This window comes from Geotrypetes seraphini, chromosome 13 (genome assembly GCF_902459505.1).
Source record: "Geotrypetes seraphini chromosome 13, aGeoSer1.1, whole genome shotgun sequence".
Taxonomy (NCBI): domain Eukaryota; kingdom Metazoa; phylum Chordata; class Amphibia; order Gymnophiona; family Dermophiidae; genus Geotrypetes; species Geotrypetes seraphini.
Window position 1 is genome coordinate 11,553,707 of NC_047096.1, and position 15,528 is coordinate 11,569,234.

General features: G+C 43.0%; 1 protein-coding gene across 2 annotated transcripts in view; it reads left to right on the forward strand.

The window, feature by feature from the left end:
• The window catches only part of RAB44 (RAB44, member RAS oncogene family), a 53,715-nt gene that overhangs the window by 14,927 nt on the left and 23,260 nt on the right, over nt 1-15,528 (forward strand). For both annotated transcript variants that reach the window (XM_033917367.1, XM_033917366.1), the window contains exons 2-8: nt 1,103-1,336; nt 3,302-3,413; nt 6,021-6,192; nt 10,548-10,694; nt 11,644-11,734; nt 13,394-13,489; nt 14,056-14,243. In XM_033917367.1, coding sequence (XP_033773258.1) covers nt 1,130-1,336; nt 3,302-3,413; nt 6,021-6,192; nt 10,548-10,694; nt 11,644-11,734; nt 13,394-13,489; nt 14,056-14,243 — 1,013 coding nt within the window. In that variant the 5' untranslated portion in view covers nt 1,103-1,129. The remainder of the gene's footprint in view (nt 1-1,102; nt 1,337-3,301; nt 3,414-6,020; nt 6,193-10,547; nt 10,695-11,643; nt 11,735-13,393; nt 13,490-14,055; nt 14,244-15,528) is intronic.

The following is a 15,528-nucleotide window of genomic DNA, read 5'->3' on the forward strand; positions in this document are numbered from 1 at the left end:
TATTATGACCATTTCTTTTTTTTTTAGATTTATTATTTATTATTTTAACAATTTAAACAAGAGAATAAACTTCTTGTACAGAAAATGAATAAGATATAGATTCCAATATCGCAACAATAAATTTTTAAAAAGTAAAATTATCAACTTAATCAATCTTTAAAGTCCCATATTGGAGCGATCCAAGATTCAAATGAGTGAATCAATAAAGAAAAGAAAGGAAATAACATATCCTATTTGAAGAGAAGCAGACAACTATCAGTGAATACAGGAAAAAAAATTTTCTTATTCAATTGCAGTTGTTATCACATTTCCCCCCTCAAGACGTTTAGAAATCCTGACAGCTGAGAGGGTTCAAAGAATATATAGTTAGAAGATTATATTTTATTAAACATTTGCATGGATATCGTAAAAGAAAGGTTGCACCCATTGCAGTTACTCCTGGCTTTAACAACAGAAATTGTTTTCTTCGTTTCTGAGTTTCTTTTGTCGCATCCGGAAACATTTGAATTTTTTGACCTAGAAATTCCTTATGTCTATTCTTAAAGAATAATTTCAATATCCAATTTTTATCTGGCAGCAATACTACATTGACCAACAATGTGGCTGGTCTGACTAGTTCTTTCAATGAGGTATCCAGCATAGTTGTTAAGTCCATCTGGTGCTCCTGATCCTAATATTGTTGTTGCCTGGATTGTTGCCTTTCTTGATTTTCCATTGGAAGATAATAGATTTTTGAAAATGGAGGAAAAATTTCTTCCGAGGCATATTTTTGACCATTTCTAACCATTTCTTCTCCCTCATCCATTGCCGATAACCATTTCTGTCTCTCTTGGTACACCTTTTAGGGCACACATCACACTGTACCTAATTGAAAACCTTTTGCTAAGAGTTTATAATTTTCTCACCGCCTTTTCTCACTTTGTTACTGCTGCTAGGTTATCAATTTGTCTATGCTGCTAGTTAAATAATTTCTTTCTGTCATTCTTAAATTCTCTGTAGTTTATAATCTTTTGTAAACCGCGTAGAACTTATGGTTACGCGCTTAAGAAGCACTATGTTATGCTATGTAAAATAGATAAGTAACTTGGCTCTTTTTTCAAAGTGCTGAGCTCCATATTGAAGGAAGACTATGGAGGGGCAGAAAGCCTCTGTGAAAAGCAGAAAGCTTGGTTCTACCAGGAAGCTACGGAAGCAAGTGAGAGATCCCGAGGAAGCCCAGCCACAGAGAGAAGAGGAAGAAGACTCTGAGCCTTCTGATATGACAGCAAAGCTACAGGAATTCTTCCAAGAGTGTGATGGGGATAAGAAAGGATTTATCACACGCAGTGACATGCAGGTAAATCAGAAAGCAGAAAACCGCTTGCAGAACCATTACATCACAAGGACCAGGACGAGGATCAGTTCTTCCTCTGACATCACTTCCTGGACTTGTGCCTACGATGTGACATCAGAGAAAGAGGTGATGCTGGCGGAAGCAGCAGGTTGGGGTTGCTGCTCGCGCCGGGAATGTTGAAGAGGTACGGGAGAAGGGAAGGGGCCGGTGCGCACGGCAGGAGGTGGCGGGAATGGAGGGGATGGGGGCGGGGGCAGAGAAGGGGGCAGGGGAGGGGCGCCACCGCCCCAGGTGCCTCTCACTCTTGCTACGCCACCGTCGTGGCCTAACTCAATCCACGCCCAAACTCTGTCCTAATTCCGCACATAATCACGCCTACTTGCCAGTGTAGATGTCTACATCAAAGTGGGAGGCGTCTACCAGTATAGAAGCCTACCAGCAAATTAATTTATTAAATCGCTTTAAAATTGGTTTTTAATGGCACTTTCAATTCTCAGCACGAATTAAGCCAATTAAAAAAAATTAAGTTAGGCGCTTAGATCGACTATGCGCCAATCTAGGCGCCTAACTGTAGCGTCTTTTATAGAATCAAGGCCACAGAGTCAGATTCTAAATATGGTCCTGAAAAAATTGGCATTGAAACCCCCCCCCACACACACTTAGCACTATTCTCTAAACCAGTGTCCTGCAAACTTTCTCGAGCCGCGGCACGCTGAAAGTAGTGGCCGTGGCTCGTGGCACCTGGAAGTGCGCGGATGTCGCTGTGATGACATCACACGTATGGGTGACATCATCGTGTCCATGTCCGCGTGGGTGTGAAGGCCCTCCAGGCGGGCCCTGAGACGCCAGTGGGGGGTGCCAGAAGGGAAGAGGGCCAGAGCGAAGGATAGGTGCTGGCGCCCACTGATTGCCACGAGAGGCCCGTCCTGTAGGCAATCAGCTGGCGCCCGCGCCTCTCCTCCTCCCCAGTGTACCGCGGCACACCTGAAATCTCCGGAGGCACACAGTTTGAGATACACTGCTATAAACCAGGCAGGATGTATAGAATGCCATAGTGGCCAGCCCTGTGACTAAAATTCCTACAACCTTGGCACCCTGAAGTTGTGGGTTCAAATTCCGCACTTGCCCTTGTGACCCTGGGCAAGTCACTTAATCCCCCATTGCCCCAGGTACATTAGATAGAGTGACAGTTAGGGGAAAATGCTTGAGTACCTGAATAATTTGTAATCCACATAGAATTGCAGAATATTTCTTATTCTGCTCCAAAAAGTCAATTGAGGATCAAGAATTATGTGATGTTAGGGATCTGGGTGAGGATCGTACTTTTTAAGAGATGTCAGAAGGTGATATCAAAGCCAGTGCAGAATACAGTAATAGGCTTTTAGTTTGTAGGGTTACCAGATTTTACAAAGGTAAAATCTGGACATGTGGCCCCGCCCCCAGCCCCGCCCAGTTCACAGCCCCACCCTGTTCTATCCCAGCCCGGCCCCCCCATACCTCTTCTCCTTGAGCTCGGAGCCACATAAAAAAATGTCTAGGGCCTGAACCACTGGAAACATATGGACCCAACACGGTCCGTGTTTCTACAAAATTGTCTTCCCCAGGGGTCCATATGTTTCCAGTGGTTCATTTTTTAATGTGGATTATTTATCTGTTTTAATAAAGCCATCAACTCTCCACAAGCTTTTTATTTTTTGGTTGGTTTTCCTTTTGAGGAGGGATCAGGGTCCACTTTCTTGTTGTGCTGTAACAATTATGAGCAATGACTTTTAAAAACTTTTGTTCACACGTGTACTGTCACTTTAAAAATAAAATAGCCACAACAGGAGGACACTCGTAGCCTATTATGGGGAGGAGGTTCTCCGAGTCTTGAGAATGATCCAAGCACACACCTGCTCCTTGCAGGGGACAAAGGACAGAGGCCAGTGGCACTAGATTAACAAAACCTTACCATGCTTCTATCCCTAGAAAGTGAAGGGAAACTTTCCCTGCTCTTCTGAAGAACTGGAACTGCTTTTTGATGGACTCGATTCAGACCAGAAAGGCTACATCACAACTGAGGAGCTTATGGCAGGAATAAGTATGTTACACAATCCAAACAAGACTGAGAGAGAAGATTCAAAAGCAAAAAAGAATTCAACAATAACTAATATAATCAAAATAAAGAATCCCCTACAAAAAAAGCATTCTTATTGTGACCAAATACAAGATTGATGTAATGCAATAAAATAATTAAATTTATAAATCATTTAAACCTTTTATTAATTTCATTCTTATCATCAGATTTCATCAAAAAACATACATATACAAAGACCAAACAGACAATAAGCTAAAAAAGATACATATGTGCAAATACCAGGACAGTCAAAGGGATTCACTCTGTTCATAAGGTGAACTCCCGAGCCATCCAGGAATCGAGTGAAACAAATCCAAATCCGGAACAGAACAAAGTGCTGAGGTGCAAGTACAGGTGCGATGAAAGTTCAACAGTATTCAATATAGTACAAAAACCAACTCAGTAGACAATCCACAATGCTTGATTTTATTGCAGATTTTCAAGCTAAGTGATTTTTGAACATTTATCTTATGAACAGAGTGAATCCCTTTGACTGTCCTGGTATTTGCACATATTTATCTTTTTTAGCTTATTGTCTGTTTAGTCTTTGTATATGTATGTTTTTTGATGAATTCTGATGATAAGAATGAAATTAATAAAAGGTTTAAATGATTTATAAATGTGATTATTTTATTGCATTACATCAATCTTGTATTTGGTCACAATAAGAATGCTTTTTTTGTAGGGGATTCTTTATTTTGAGGAATAAGTATGTACCATATATTTTGTGATTGTGGTGGTAGTGGGAGTTAATTTATGAGGGGGGAGGAGGGGATTAGGAGCTGCAGCCCAGGAGCTAGGATGATTCCTAATAATAATATTCCCAGATATTCAAACACGAGGTCTGTTCGAAAAGTTCCAGGACTGATTTTATAAAAAATTATTAGACAATGTTACAACTTATTCAAGTTTCAAGTTTTATTTAAATTTGATGAATCGCTTATTGCATACTAAGCGAGTAACAATAAAATATAGAATAAACTTATAATAAATGTACAGCATTAAAATGGGTTAAAACGGACAGACAGACAGACAGACTTGGATACATAAGGAAAAAAAGAAAGGGAGACAGTTACAAAATTAATGTTTTTCATAATTAAAAAGAAAAGAAAAAGCCAAAAAAGGAAGGAACATGAGGAGCGGTATTAGGTATGTTAAAACTGGATCATTTAAAAATTAAATGCGTCTCTAAAAAGAAAAGTTTTCAGGTTGTTTTTAAATCTGTTGAGATCTTTTTCTTCTCTTATATGTAGTGGTAGGGCATTCCAAGTTTGAGGGGCCATCACTGAATATATATCATGTGTCTGGTTCCAATAATTTTCAAAGTACTCCCCTTCCCTATGTATACACTTTTCCCAATGCCGTTTCCACTTCTGGAAACAGTCCTTAAGACATATCTTCAGGAATCGCCTAAAGTTGCTGCGTTGAATTTTGCGTTATGTCTTCAATGGTGTCGAATCGCTTTCCTTTCAGCGTGGATTTAAGTTTAGGAAACAAGAAGAAGTCAGCAGGGGCCAAGTCAGGTGGCTGGGGAAGAACTGTCATTGCGTTTCTGGCGGTTGTTCATCTGGTCATCCGTCATCAACCGTGGAACAAACTTTGCCACAACGCGAGACATCCCCAACTTCTCTGTTACAATGTTGTGGCATGAACTGATGGAAATGTTGCATTCCTCTTCCAATTCTCTAAAAGTTAATTGCCAATCAACGTGCACACGACCCCTCACTTGGTCAATGTGATCATCATCAGTTGATGTTCATGGTCTTCCAGTTTGCGAATCATCTTCCACCAATTCACGACCACTTTTGAAGCGCGAATACCATTCAAAACACCTTCCACAACTCATAACATGTTCCCCATAAGCCGCTTTCAACATTTCATAAGTTTCTGTAGCGGTCTTATCCAATTTAAAAACACAACTTCACACTGTAGCACCATTCATTGAGGTCGCACATGATGAAAAATAGTTGATCATGAAAACACACTTTCACAAAAACTGCTGTAGCTTGGAGATGAAAACAGATATCAACAAATGGAAAAAAGGAGGTAACTCGTGAGGTTTCGAACTACTCAATGCCACCTAGTGCGTCTCAAAAGAACTTCTTATTGGCATGCAGGAACTTTTTGAACAGACTTCATAGCAGTAACTGCGCAGGAGCAAACTAGAAGCAGAAAACGGGGTGCCAAGATTTAGTTGCTAGCCACATGCCTAACTGGCCAGAATACTGTCATATACAGTAGGTTTGCATGCTCTGAAAATACACACTTAAATGCCATTATTCTGGCTATATGCTATTCTGTACAAAGGTACATAAATATGATAGCACGTAGTTTGCAGGTGGGCATACACATGGGTGTGGTCTGGGCAGACTGGGGGCGAGGTGGGGCAGAGTTATTTGATGATAGTGATGTGAAGATGATGGCTATTGAACTATGGTGGGGCGGTGGCAGTGGAGGGATTATGGTGATGTGATGACGCCAGTTATGGGTCTATAGTAACGTGGGGATGACAGGATTATGGTGATGTGATGGGACAATAGTGTGAAAGTCCTTTTGATCTCCTTGTTTTAGGAACCTTTGTTGAATCCCAAAATGCCATAAAAGAACAAAGGAGAAAAAGGCCATCCTCAAAGAGAATATCTGTGGCTCCCAGGCTCCCATCCCTGGATGAGGCGGATGGTGAAGAACGACAGTACTTCCTCTCTTTTATGGAACAGCTGGGAGCCAACAGCATCTTTGAAGAGTATGAACTAAGGCAATAACTGCTTCCTTTAAAATAAAAATCTTTTGCAGGGGATAGAATTGGCATGTGGTTGGCCAGACTCATCCTCTGGAAATTGCCCTTGATTTTCCTAGGACTCTAGTGAAAGATCTGGCAGGAGAAGACCTCACAGCCACTTATACACTTCCCATATTAACTTTGATATAGCGTATTGGGTCACATATTGGTAGAAAGAGTGTGTGATGGACTGGTTCACAATTAAAAAAAACTCTGTGGAGTGACGGTGTTCCTAAATGGACTTTATTAGAAAGTGTCAAAGTTCCAAAGGTACACTGAAATCATCCACATAAAATAATTCCATCCACATAAAAATAAATCATCCACATAAAAGCCTTAAAGGACCTAGTCCGCTAGGGATATAGGACCCAACATGGTCCGCGTTTCGACAAAAAGTCTTCTTCAGGGGTCCCTGGGGGTCCTATAAAGGGAAACAATTGTGTGGTGAGCCGGAAGTGAGACACTAGGTCCTTTAAGGCTCTTATGTGGAGGATTTATTTTTATGTGGATGGCATTATTTTATGTGGATGATTTCAGTGTACCTTTGGAAATTTGACACTTTCTAAAAAAGTCCATTTAGGAACATCGTCACTCCACAGAGTGTTTTTGGTTTTCTCTGGATTTTCTTTTTTGTGGATATTTCAGGGTCAATTCCTTTTGTTTTTTTGCTGGTTCACAATTATCCAACTTTCGTATTGGGGCCAATCAAGGATATTAATGTCCTTAATGTGACAAACTGTGGAGACAGAAATTCAGGAAAAACTTATTTGCCGGATAGGACTGCCAAATGACTGGATTAACCCTCACAGGCTGGTCCGATTTTGTTATCTCCCCCCCCCCCCCATCCTTGGTATCCATGGATTTTGCCTTGTAAATGCAATAGGGCAAAACCAGGACTAGTTCAGAGGAGGTGAGACAAAGGAGACATGATAGAAACATCCAAATTCTGGAAAGGAATTAATAATATACAAACATCAAACTGGTTTCAAGGGAAGGAAAATTCTAGAAAAAAGGATTATTATATGAGGCTTCCAGGGAAGAGGGGGTGGGGAGAAACTGAGGAGAAGAGTCAGAAAATATTTTTTTATGCAGAGTGGTGGAAGTATGAACCACCCTCCTGGGGTGAATGGGAGTGATGAAACCAGTTAACAGAGTTTAAGAGGGTGTGGGCTAAGCACAGAATACCCTTCATTGCTAAAAGTAGAGAAAGCAGAAAGCGCAACATGGCATCTCAATGATCTAGCAACATGTGTCTAAGTGACAAACTGTGGAGGCAGAAATTCAAGGGAGAACATGAGAACATAAGAACATAAGAATTGCTGCTGCTGTGGTCCAGACCAGTGGTCCATCCTGCCCAGCAGTCCGTTCACACGGCGGCCCTCTGGTCAAAGATCAGCGCCCTAACTGAGACTAGCCCTACCAGCTTACGCCCTTGTTCAGCAGAAACTTGTCTAACTTTGTCTTGAATCCCTGGAGGGTGTTTTCCTCTTTGATAGACTCCGGAAGAGCATTCCAGTTTTCCACCACTCTCTGGGTGAAGAAGAACTTCCTTATGTTTGTAAGGAATCTATCCCCTTTCAACTTTAAAGAGTGCCCTCTTGTTTTCCCTGCCTTTGAGAGGGTGAACAACCTGTCCTTATCTACTAAGTCTATTCCCTTCAGTACCTTGAATGTTTCGATCATGTTCCCTCTCAATCTCCTCTGTTCGAGGGAGAAGAGGCCCAGTTTCTCTAATCTTTCGCTGTACGGCAGCTCCTCCAACCCCTTAACCATCTTAGTCGCCTCTCTCTGGACTCTTTCGAGTAGCACCGTGTCCTTCTTCATGTACGGCGACCAGTGCTGGACGCAGTACTCCAGGTGAGGGCGCACCATGGCCCGGTACAGCGGCATGATAACCTTCTCCGATCTGTTTGTGATCCCCTTCTTTATTATTCCTAGCATCCTGTTCGCCCTTTTCACCGACACCACACATTGCGCGGACGGCTTCATGGACTTGTCGATCAGAACTCCCAAGTCCCTTTCCCGAGAGGTCTCTCCAAGTACCTCCCCGGACATCCTGTATTTGTGCATGAGATTTTTGTTACCAACATGAATCACTTTACACTTGTCCACGTTGAACCTCATCTGCCTTGTCGCAGCCCATTCTTTGAGCCTGAGGGACATCTCTTCTCCAGGCTCACTTCTTCCTTTGCTTTTCCCTGAAGGCTTTGGAGTCAGAAATAGGAAGCGGGACTGGCTTGGGTTTCCTATACTTCTGCCCATTTACTAGATAAATTTGCCTCATTGAAATGAAAAGGGTGGAATAACTTGTAAATTTCATGGCCCCACATCATATTTATTCAGAACAGTTTACATTAATTTATTCAGGTACTCTAGCATTTTTCCTTGTTTTGGTGGGCTCAAAATTCATATAACATACCAATAATAATAATAATAATAATTTTATTTTTGTATACCGCTATACCACATGGTTCTAGGTGGTTCACATACAATAAAAATTATACAATCAGTGAGTAAAATACAATTAACTAAAGATCAGTAAGTAAAATACAATACAGGGCCAATGGGGGGATTAAGTGACTTGCCCAGGGTCACAAGGAGCAGTGTGGATTTGAATCCACAACCTCGGGGTGCTGAGGCTGTAGCTTTAACCACTGTGCCACACTCTCCCCCGGAAAAGTGCGTTTTTAGGCTTCTTCTGAATTTTAGGTACCAGGATTCTTTTCTTCTGTTTGTAGGTAGACTGTTTCTACAAATGGGGCTCAAAAATCGTGCCCTGGAATAGATCGGTGCTATGTGCAGTTCTATCGAGGGTATTCCCCCTTGATAGAATCACACGTAGCACTGATTTCCACGTCTTAACTTTGGGTGCCAGACTTACGCCTGCGGAAACCTGGTGTAAATGCTGGCGCCCAAGCTGGATGTGAAGACTCAGTATTCTGTGGAAGGACAAGGAAAAAAAAAAAAGAGAGGAAAAAATCATGGCAGAAATCCAAGAACGCAGCGCACAGTGGCGACCGAAGAGCACCGTAAATGGTCCACCGTATATGATTGTTGGTATATGACGATATATTTGAAGAACATCTCTGGTGTCTTAAATTTTACCCCCCTCATTCAGGGGATATGTGGTGAGTCTCATCCTTATTTAATTTATATTACTTTTTTAATTTATTTATAAGAAATTTTGCAACTATAACACTTGATTAAGAAAAATATTATAAGCCGTAATACAAACAATAAACCCCCCCCCCCCACACTTTTACAAAACCGCAAAAGCGGTTTTTAGCACAGGCCAGCATGTTGAATGCTCTGCGCTACTCCCAACGCTCATAGGACTTTCGTGGTTTTGTTAGAGAAGAGGGAGGGGTTAGGTAATATATTACATTTTTTAAAATTCTTTAAAATTTCTTCTTTGACATCAATCATTTAAAGATAAATGTTTCAGCTCATCACTTTTTATTATAAGGTTTCATAATGTGTTTTTCCATAATATGCCATTTTATTTATGGTTATATTGTTCACAAATTTATTTATATTGTTATGCTAGACTTCTGATGCAGGCTATATTTAGCCGAAACACATGTCAAGTCTTTTTCCCCTTTTATCAAGCTACGCTAGAGGTTTTTAGTGCAGACTGGCATTGTAAGTGCTCTGCTGATCATAGAATTCAGAGCACTTATCTCACTGGTCCATGCTAGAAACCTCTAGCACAGCTTAATAAAAGGGGGGGGGGGGGGGGGGGGGATTAGCGTCCTGTTGAGTTGAGAATCTTCAATAAACTTTGTAGAGACCTTTGGTTTGTGTCAGTTCTCTTCATTCTCCACTGTGTGCTGTATTTTTGGACCCAGTATTCTGTAACAATGCGAACAACATTTTGGAACACACTGACACGTCCGTGCCCCTCCCGTGGAACCCTTCTACCTCCTTTTGAGTGGTGCATAATGGGATTTGGGCGCCTTGCATTATAGAATGGCATGCAGCCAGATGCATGCACAAATCCTAACTGGTGCCAATTAACATCAGTAGTTGGTTGTTAGTGCTCATTAACAGCTCGTTAGCTGATTATGTTGCACGCACATCTCAGGATCAAACCCAAATTTTGGTGCCACAGAATCCAGAAGATAGCGCACATTCTTTTCTGATCATGCCCACTATTGACAAATGACATTTGTTTCAAACGGCAGTCCATTCCTACTTTTAGCTATATCTAGAAGGGCAGTTGTGAATCAGTCCATTTAACCCAACTAAATTGCTATGTCCTCATGTTTGCCTTTGAAAAGTGCCCTGTAATGTACGCATTGAATTTCCTGTTCTTCCAGCGAGTCAGAGATTTGGAAGCTGTGGACCAAGCTGAGACATGATGAGCCTTTCTTGCTTGGTAACCTGGAGGAATTCCTGGCCAAGGTAACCCATGAAATCAAGGAAGCTCGGCGAGAGAAAGAGGTCCTGGAGTTGACCCTGAAAAAGTGAGTTCTGTGGTGCCCCTGGTACATCTTATGCATAGAATCCCAAAAGGAATTCCACACAAATTATCCACTCAAACACTGAAGCTTTGGATAGGTACTTGGAAGACAAAGGGATTGAGGGGTACAGATAAGAGTAGAGGTAGATTATAGGGATAGGATTAGAGGTAAGTTACAAAATTAATTGGGGACCACTGTTCAGGCACTAGGCCTGATGGGCCGCCGCGGGAGCGAACCGCTGAGCAAGATGGACCTCTGGTCTGACTCAGCGGGGGCAACATCTTATGTTCTTATGTTCTTATGATTGGAAAACTAGAGTTGATTGACGGTGACAGACAATTTAAGAGTTATAGATATAAGGATGGGCAGAATCTTTGCCTTGGAGCAGTTCAGTTGGCCATCCAAACATCCAGCAGCTTCTTTCAGGGGAGGGGGGTAAGGAATTTCCGCTGTAGGTTTAAATACACTTCCTGTTCTCGCTTTTAAACTTGGGCTGGTGCTGGCAGTCGAGGGTGGAGCAGAGAACAGCAGCGAGAGTAAAACAACATACTCTTGCTGCTGGGGGAAGGAGGGAATATCCCCATTGTATGCCCTATGAAAAGCAAGACTACAAGTCCCTCCATGCCATGGGGTAAACCTAGGACTGGACCAACCCTGTTGTGTGAATCTGGATCCAATGGGTAGCCTTATTACCACCATCATAGCAGGGGATGCTGCAGTAGGCATGGTATACACCTCCTTCCTATATAAGGTTCATGCAAGGTCATGCATTTGGACTGCAAAAACCTGAAAGAACAATACAGTTTAGGGGGTGAAGAACTTATGGGCACGACAGAAGAGCGGATCTTGGGTGTGATTGTATGTGATGAAAAACTTAGGAACCCCCCCCCACCCATCAGGTTGTTTTTAAAGTTTGTCACATTAAATTGAGTTTCTCTTTTGCTTCCTACAGAAGAATAGCAGAGCACAATGAAGAAGTACAACAGCTGTATGAAGAAATGGAACAGCAGCTGTGTCAGGAAAGAGAGAGGCTGCGGAACGAGGCAGGTGCACAGGGCCAACTTGTGTTGCATCAAAAGCCTCTGAGGGCCTATAATCAAGGGAGATGGTTCTCCCTTCAGACTCAGGGGCACGAGTTTCCATTCGAGCGCCCCAAGTGACAAATGTGAGAAAATCCTGGAGCATCCACAGTGCCCCCCCCACCCCCAACACTCACACACTCCTCTGTGGTCCTCTTGGACGGCGGGGGCTACATAGACAGAATTTATGGGAACAAAAACAGAAGAATGATACTCCACAACCCACACAAGGGAAAAATCAACAGCGGAGATGAACCAGGATTGGGGTATCCCACAAATATTTATTAGGACATTCTTTGACCTGACATGGGCCGGGTTTCGGCTAAAAAGCCTGCTTCAGGAGTCTTATCAAGAGGGATTTCCAAAACCCGGTAGTTTGTCTGGGTTTTGGAAATCCTGAGCTCGGAGGCCACTGTCCGGAAGCCTTTGCGCATGGGCGGCCATCACCGTGATAATGTCATAAGCACATGTGCCTGAGTGAGATGGCATTGCATCAATGTCTGCGCATTCGGCCTTTGAGCTCGGGGAGGTTTGTGTGGAGGCAGGGCCAGGCTTCCTCTATTTTTCAAAGAGGAAATCTGGCAACCCTAGTCCATGTCTGATTTATATCTATTTTGTCACGTGGCCTTATTCCAAGAGGACTTTTGCCCACTTGGTGTCTATGGGAAACCTCTGTTTCAGGCAGTGCCACATAACATTACAAGAAACCGAACCACAGCACATTTTTACTTAGGGTTACCCTATTTTTACTCGGAACCAGTAAGAATACAGAGGGGCCAAGCCTCACTGGAATCATGATCAGCCAAGTGACTGTAGAAAAGCTAGATATTTACAGACCCAAATTTATAACTTTGTATTCAACAAAAACATTTGCCATAAAGCTCCCAGAACCCTCCCCAAGAAGAATGTCAACCCTTCCCAGGGGCGTCCAACCTCGGCCCTCACCAGGTCAGGTTTTCAGGATTTCCCCAATGAATATGCATGAGATCTGTTTGCATACAATTGACGTAGTGCAATCAAATACATCACATGCAAATTCATTGGGGAAATCCTGAAAACCTGACCTGGTGAGGGCCGAGGTTGGACGCCCCTGGGAAGGGTTGACATTCTTCTTGGGGAGGGTTCTGGGAGCTTTATGGCAAATGTTTTTGTTGAATACAAAGTTATAAATTTGGGTCTGTAAATATCTAGCTTTTCTACAGTCACTTGGCTGATCATGATCATGATCATGATCATGATCAAGGACCTGTGGCCCTTGAGGACTGACGTTGGACATCCCTGCCTTAGACAGTCAAGTGATGCCTTTATCAAGGTATTAATGTAGAAATGCCATAAATATGTTTACAATAAAGAAGGTTTATCCTGGCTGTTTGGGATCATCAGTAAACTTTCTTTTGATCCCAGATTAGTTACATTGTTCCTCCCTATGCTTTTCCTGTAACAGATAATTAAATGTCACTTAATTTCCAGCTTTATCCGTCACTCCCCCACAGCTAAAGATCCTCTGTGCTTACTCCAGGCTTTGCCCCTCATTTGCTGAAAGCACATTTAGTGTTAACCGACAAGGGGACCTCACTTCAGCAAGGGGACCTCACTTCACGAGTCTATCTTTTTTAAACCTAGAGCGATGTCAGGAGCAGCATTCAAAGCCAAGAGACCAGGAAGGCACTGGACACCAAGGACAACGAAGTCCGGCATTTGGTGGTTGTTCAGAACGAGGTGAGCCTAAGACTTCGGGACCAACAGCAAAGACAGTTGACAAGCACTGTGTCTGACATGCCTCACCTGACTTCATCCAAATAGGCCAGACCTGATGTTTTTCTCACTGTATGCAGGGAGATGTAGTTCTGATTCTTTTTTTTTTTTTATGGAACAAGTACAGTAAAACCTTGGTTTGCGAACATAATTTGTTCCAGAAGCATGCATGTAATCCAAAGCACTCGTTTATCAAATCAAATTTCCCCATAGGAAATAATGGAAACTCAGATGATTTGTTCCACAACCCAAAAACTTTAATACAAAATATTATATGTACTCGTATATGTACTCCGCGTATCTTGCAGATCACCGGACTTGATGGACCCAGGGTCTGATCCGGAGATGGCAATTCTTATGTTCTTATGTACCATCTGTACGCTTGATTATTACATGATTATTATCATGATCATTAGTTAACTGTGTGTGAGTGATTATGCTGAAAAGATTTATTTTGAATGTTTTTTTTATGTGTGTTCCGCCTCGTGAAAGGCTGAATAGTAATAAACTCTGATCTTTCAACTTCTAAGCTGGAGGCACAGCTTCATGGGCTACGGAGCAAGCAACACGTGACCAGCACAGAGAATGCCCAGCTGAAGCGCACCAACCAGGATCTGGCGCAGCAACTGGAGGGCATCCGAGAGCAGTTGGTGGAGGCCCAGCAACGCCTGGTCGTGATGAGGAAAGGAGTGAGCTCAGAAACCAAGGAAGAGAAAAAGTAAGGGATTCTCCCCCCTGCGCTGGAGAGCTACAGTGTAATGAAGGCCAGGCCGAGTCAGATCTGAATTTTGTACTGTTATTATTGCTAATTAACTGCTCATTTGTCATTTAAGTCGCATGCGCAATTATGGAGTGCCTCCGATGCATGCCAAATTTTGGCAAACAATTTTGGACACCGTACAGAGAATCCAGGGGTTAATGCTGATGCTAACATCACTCAATATTAGCCCTATCTGGATAACTTCCAGGTAGAGAATGACACGGGGGCAAATTTTTCCCCGTCCCCGTCCCCGCAGGAACTCATTTTCCCATCCCTGCAAGTTATTTTCCTGTCCCTGCCCCATTCCTGCAAGCTCCGTCCTCATCTGCACAAGCCTCAAACACTTTAAAATCATAAGTAGCAACATTCTAGAGCTCAGATTGTGATGTCATAATGCCTCATTCCACCAATGCCTAAGCTCCGTCCTCATCTGCAGAAGCCTCAAACACTTGAAAATCCTAAGTAGCAACATTCTAGAGCTCAGATTGTGATGTCATAATGCCTCATTCCACCAATGCCTAAGCTCCGTCCTCATCTGCACAAGCCTCAAACCCTTTAAAATCCTAAGTAGCGACATTCTAGAGCTCAGATTGTGATGTCATAATGCCTCATTCCACCAATGCCTAAGCTCCGTCCTCACCTGCACAAGCCTCAAACGCTTTAAAATCATAAGCCGTCGAGCCGTGTGTGGTTAAGGCAGAGCTAACAGGGACAGCGACAAAACTCGTGGGGACGGGATAGGGAAATTGAGTTCTTGCGGGGACGGGAACAAATTTGTCTCCATGTCATTCTCTACTTCCAGGTGTCGCTTAACACCCATATATTCAGTGCCAACACTCGGATAGGGTCCAGTACTGAATATCCAGGATTAGAAAAGCACTGACCACCATAGGCTGAATACTGCCCCCTAAAGGTTCAGAAGTGAAGTGGAGAAAAAACAGGCCTGGCCTAGGCTGTCCCTGACTGACAGTGAGCCATGTGGAAGTCTTCCTCTGATAGATGCATGAGCAAAACAGATCAACTGCTCTATGGTTTTTGCAATTAGAGCACAGGGAGGGAGGAGACAATTTTCAGTCATTTACCTAAGCCAGGAGTCATCAACCTGTGGCTCTCCAGGTCCCGACCCTTTAATTTCCCTCCCAACACCAGGATTCCCTCCTGGGCCTACTGAGGTACCTGGTGGTCCAGTGGGGGGGGGGGGGGGGGGGTCTTTGTGGCAGGAGCACAGCCCTCTTGCTCCTTA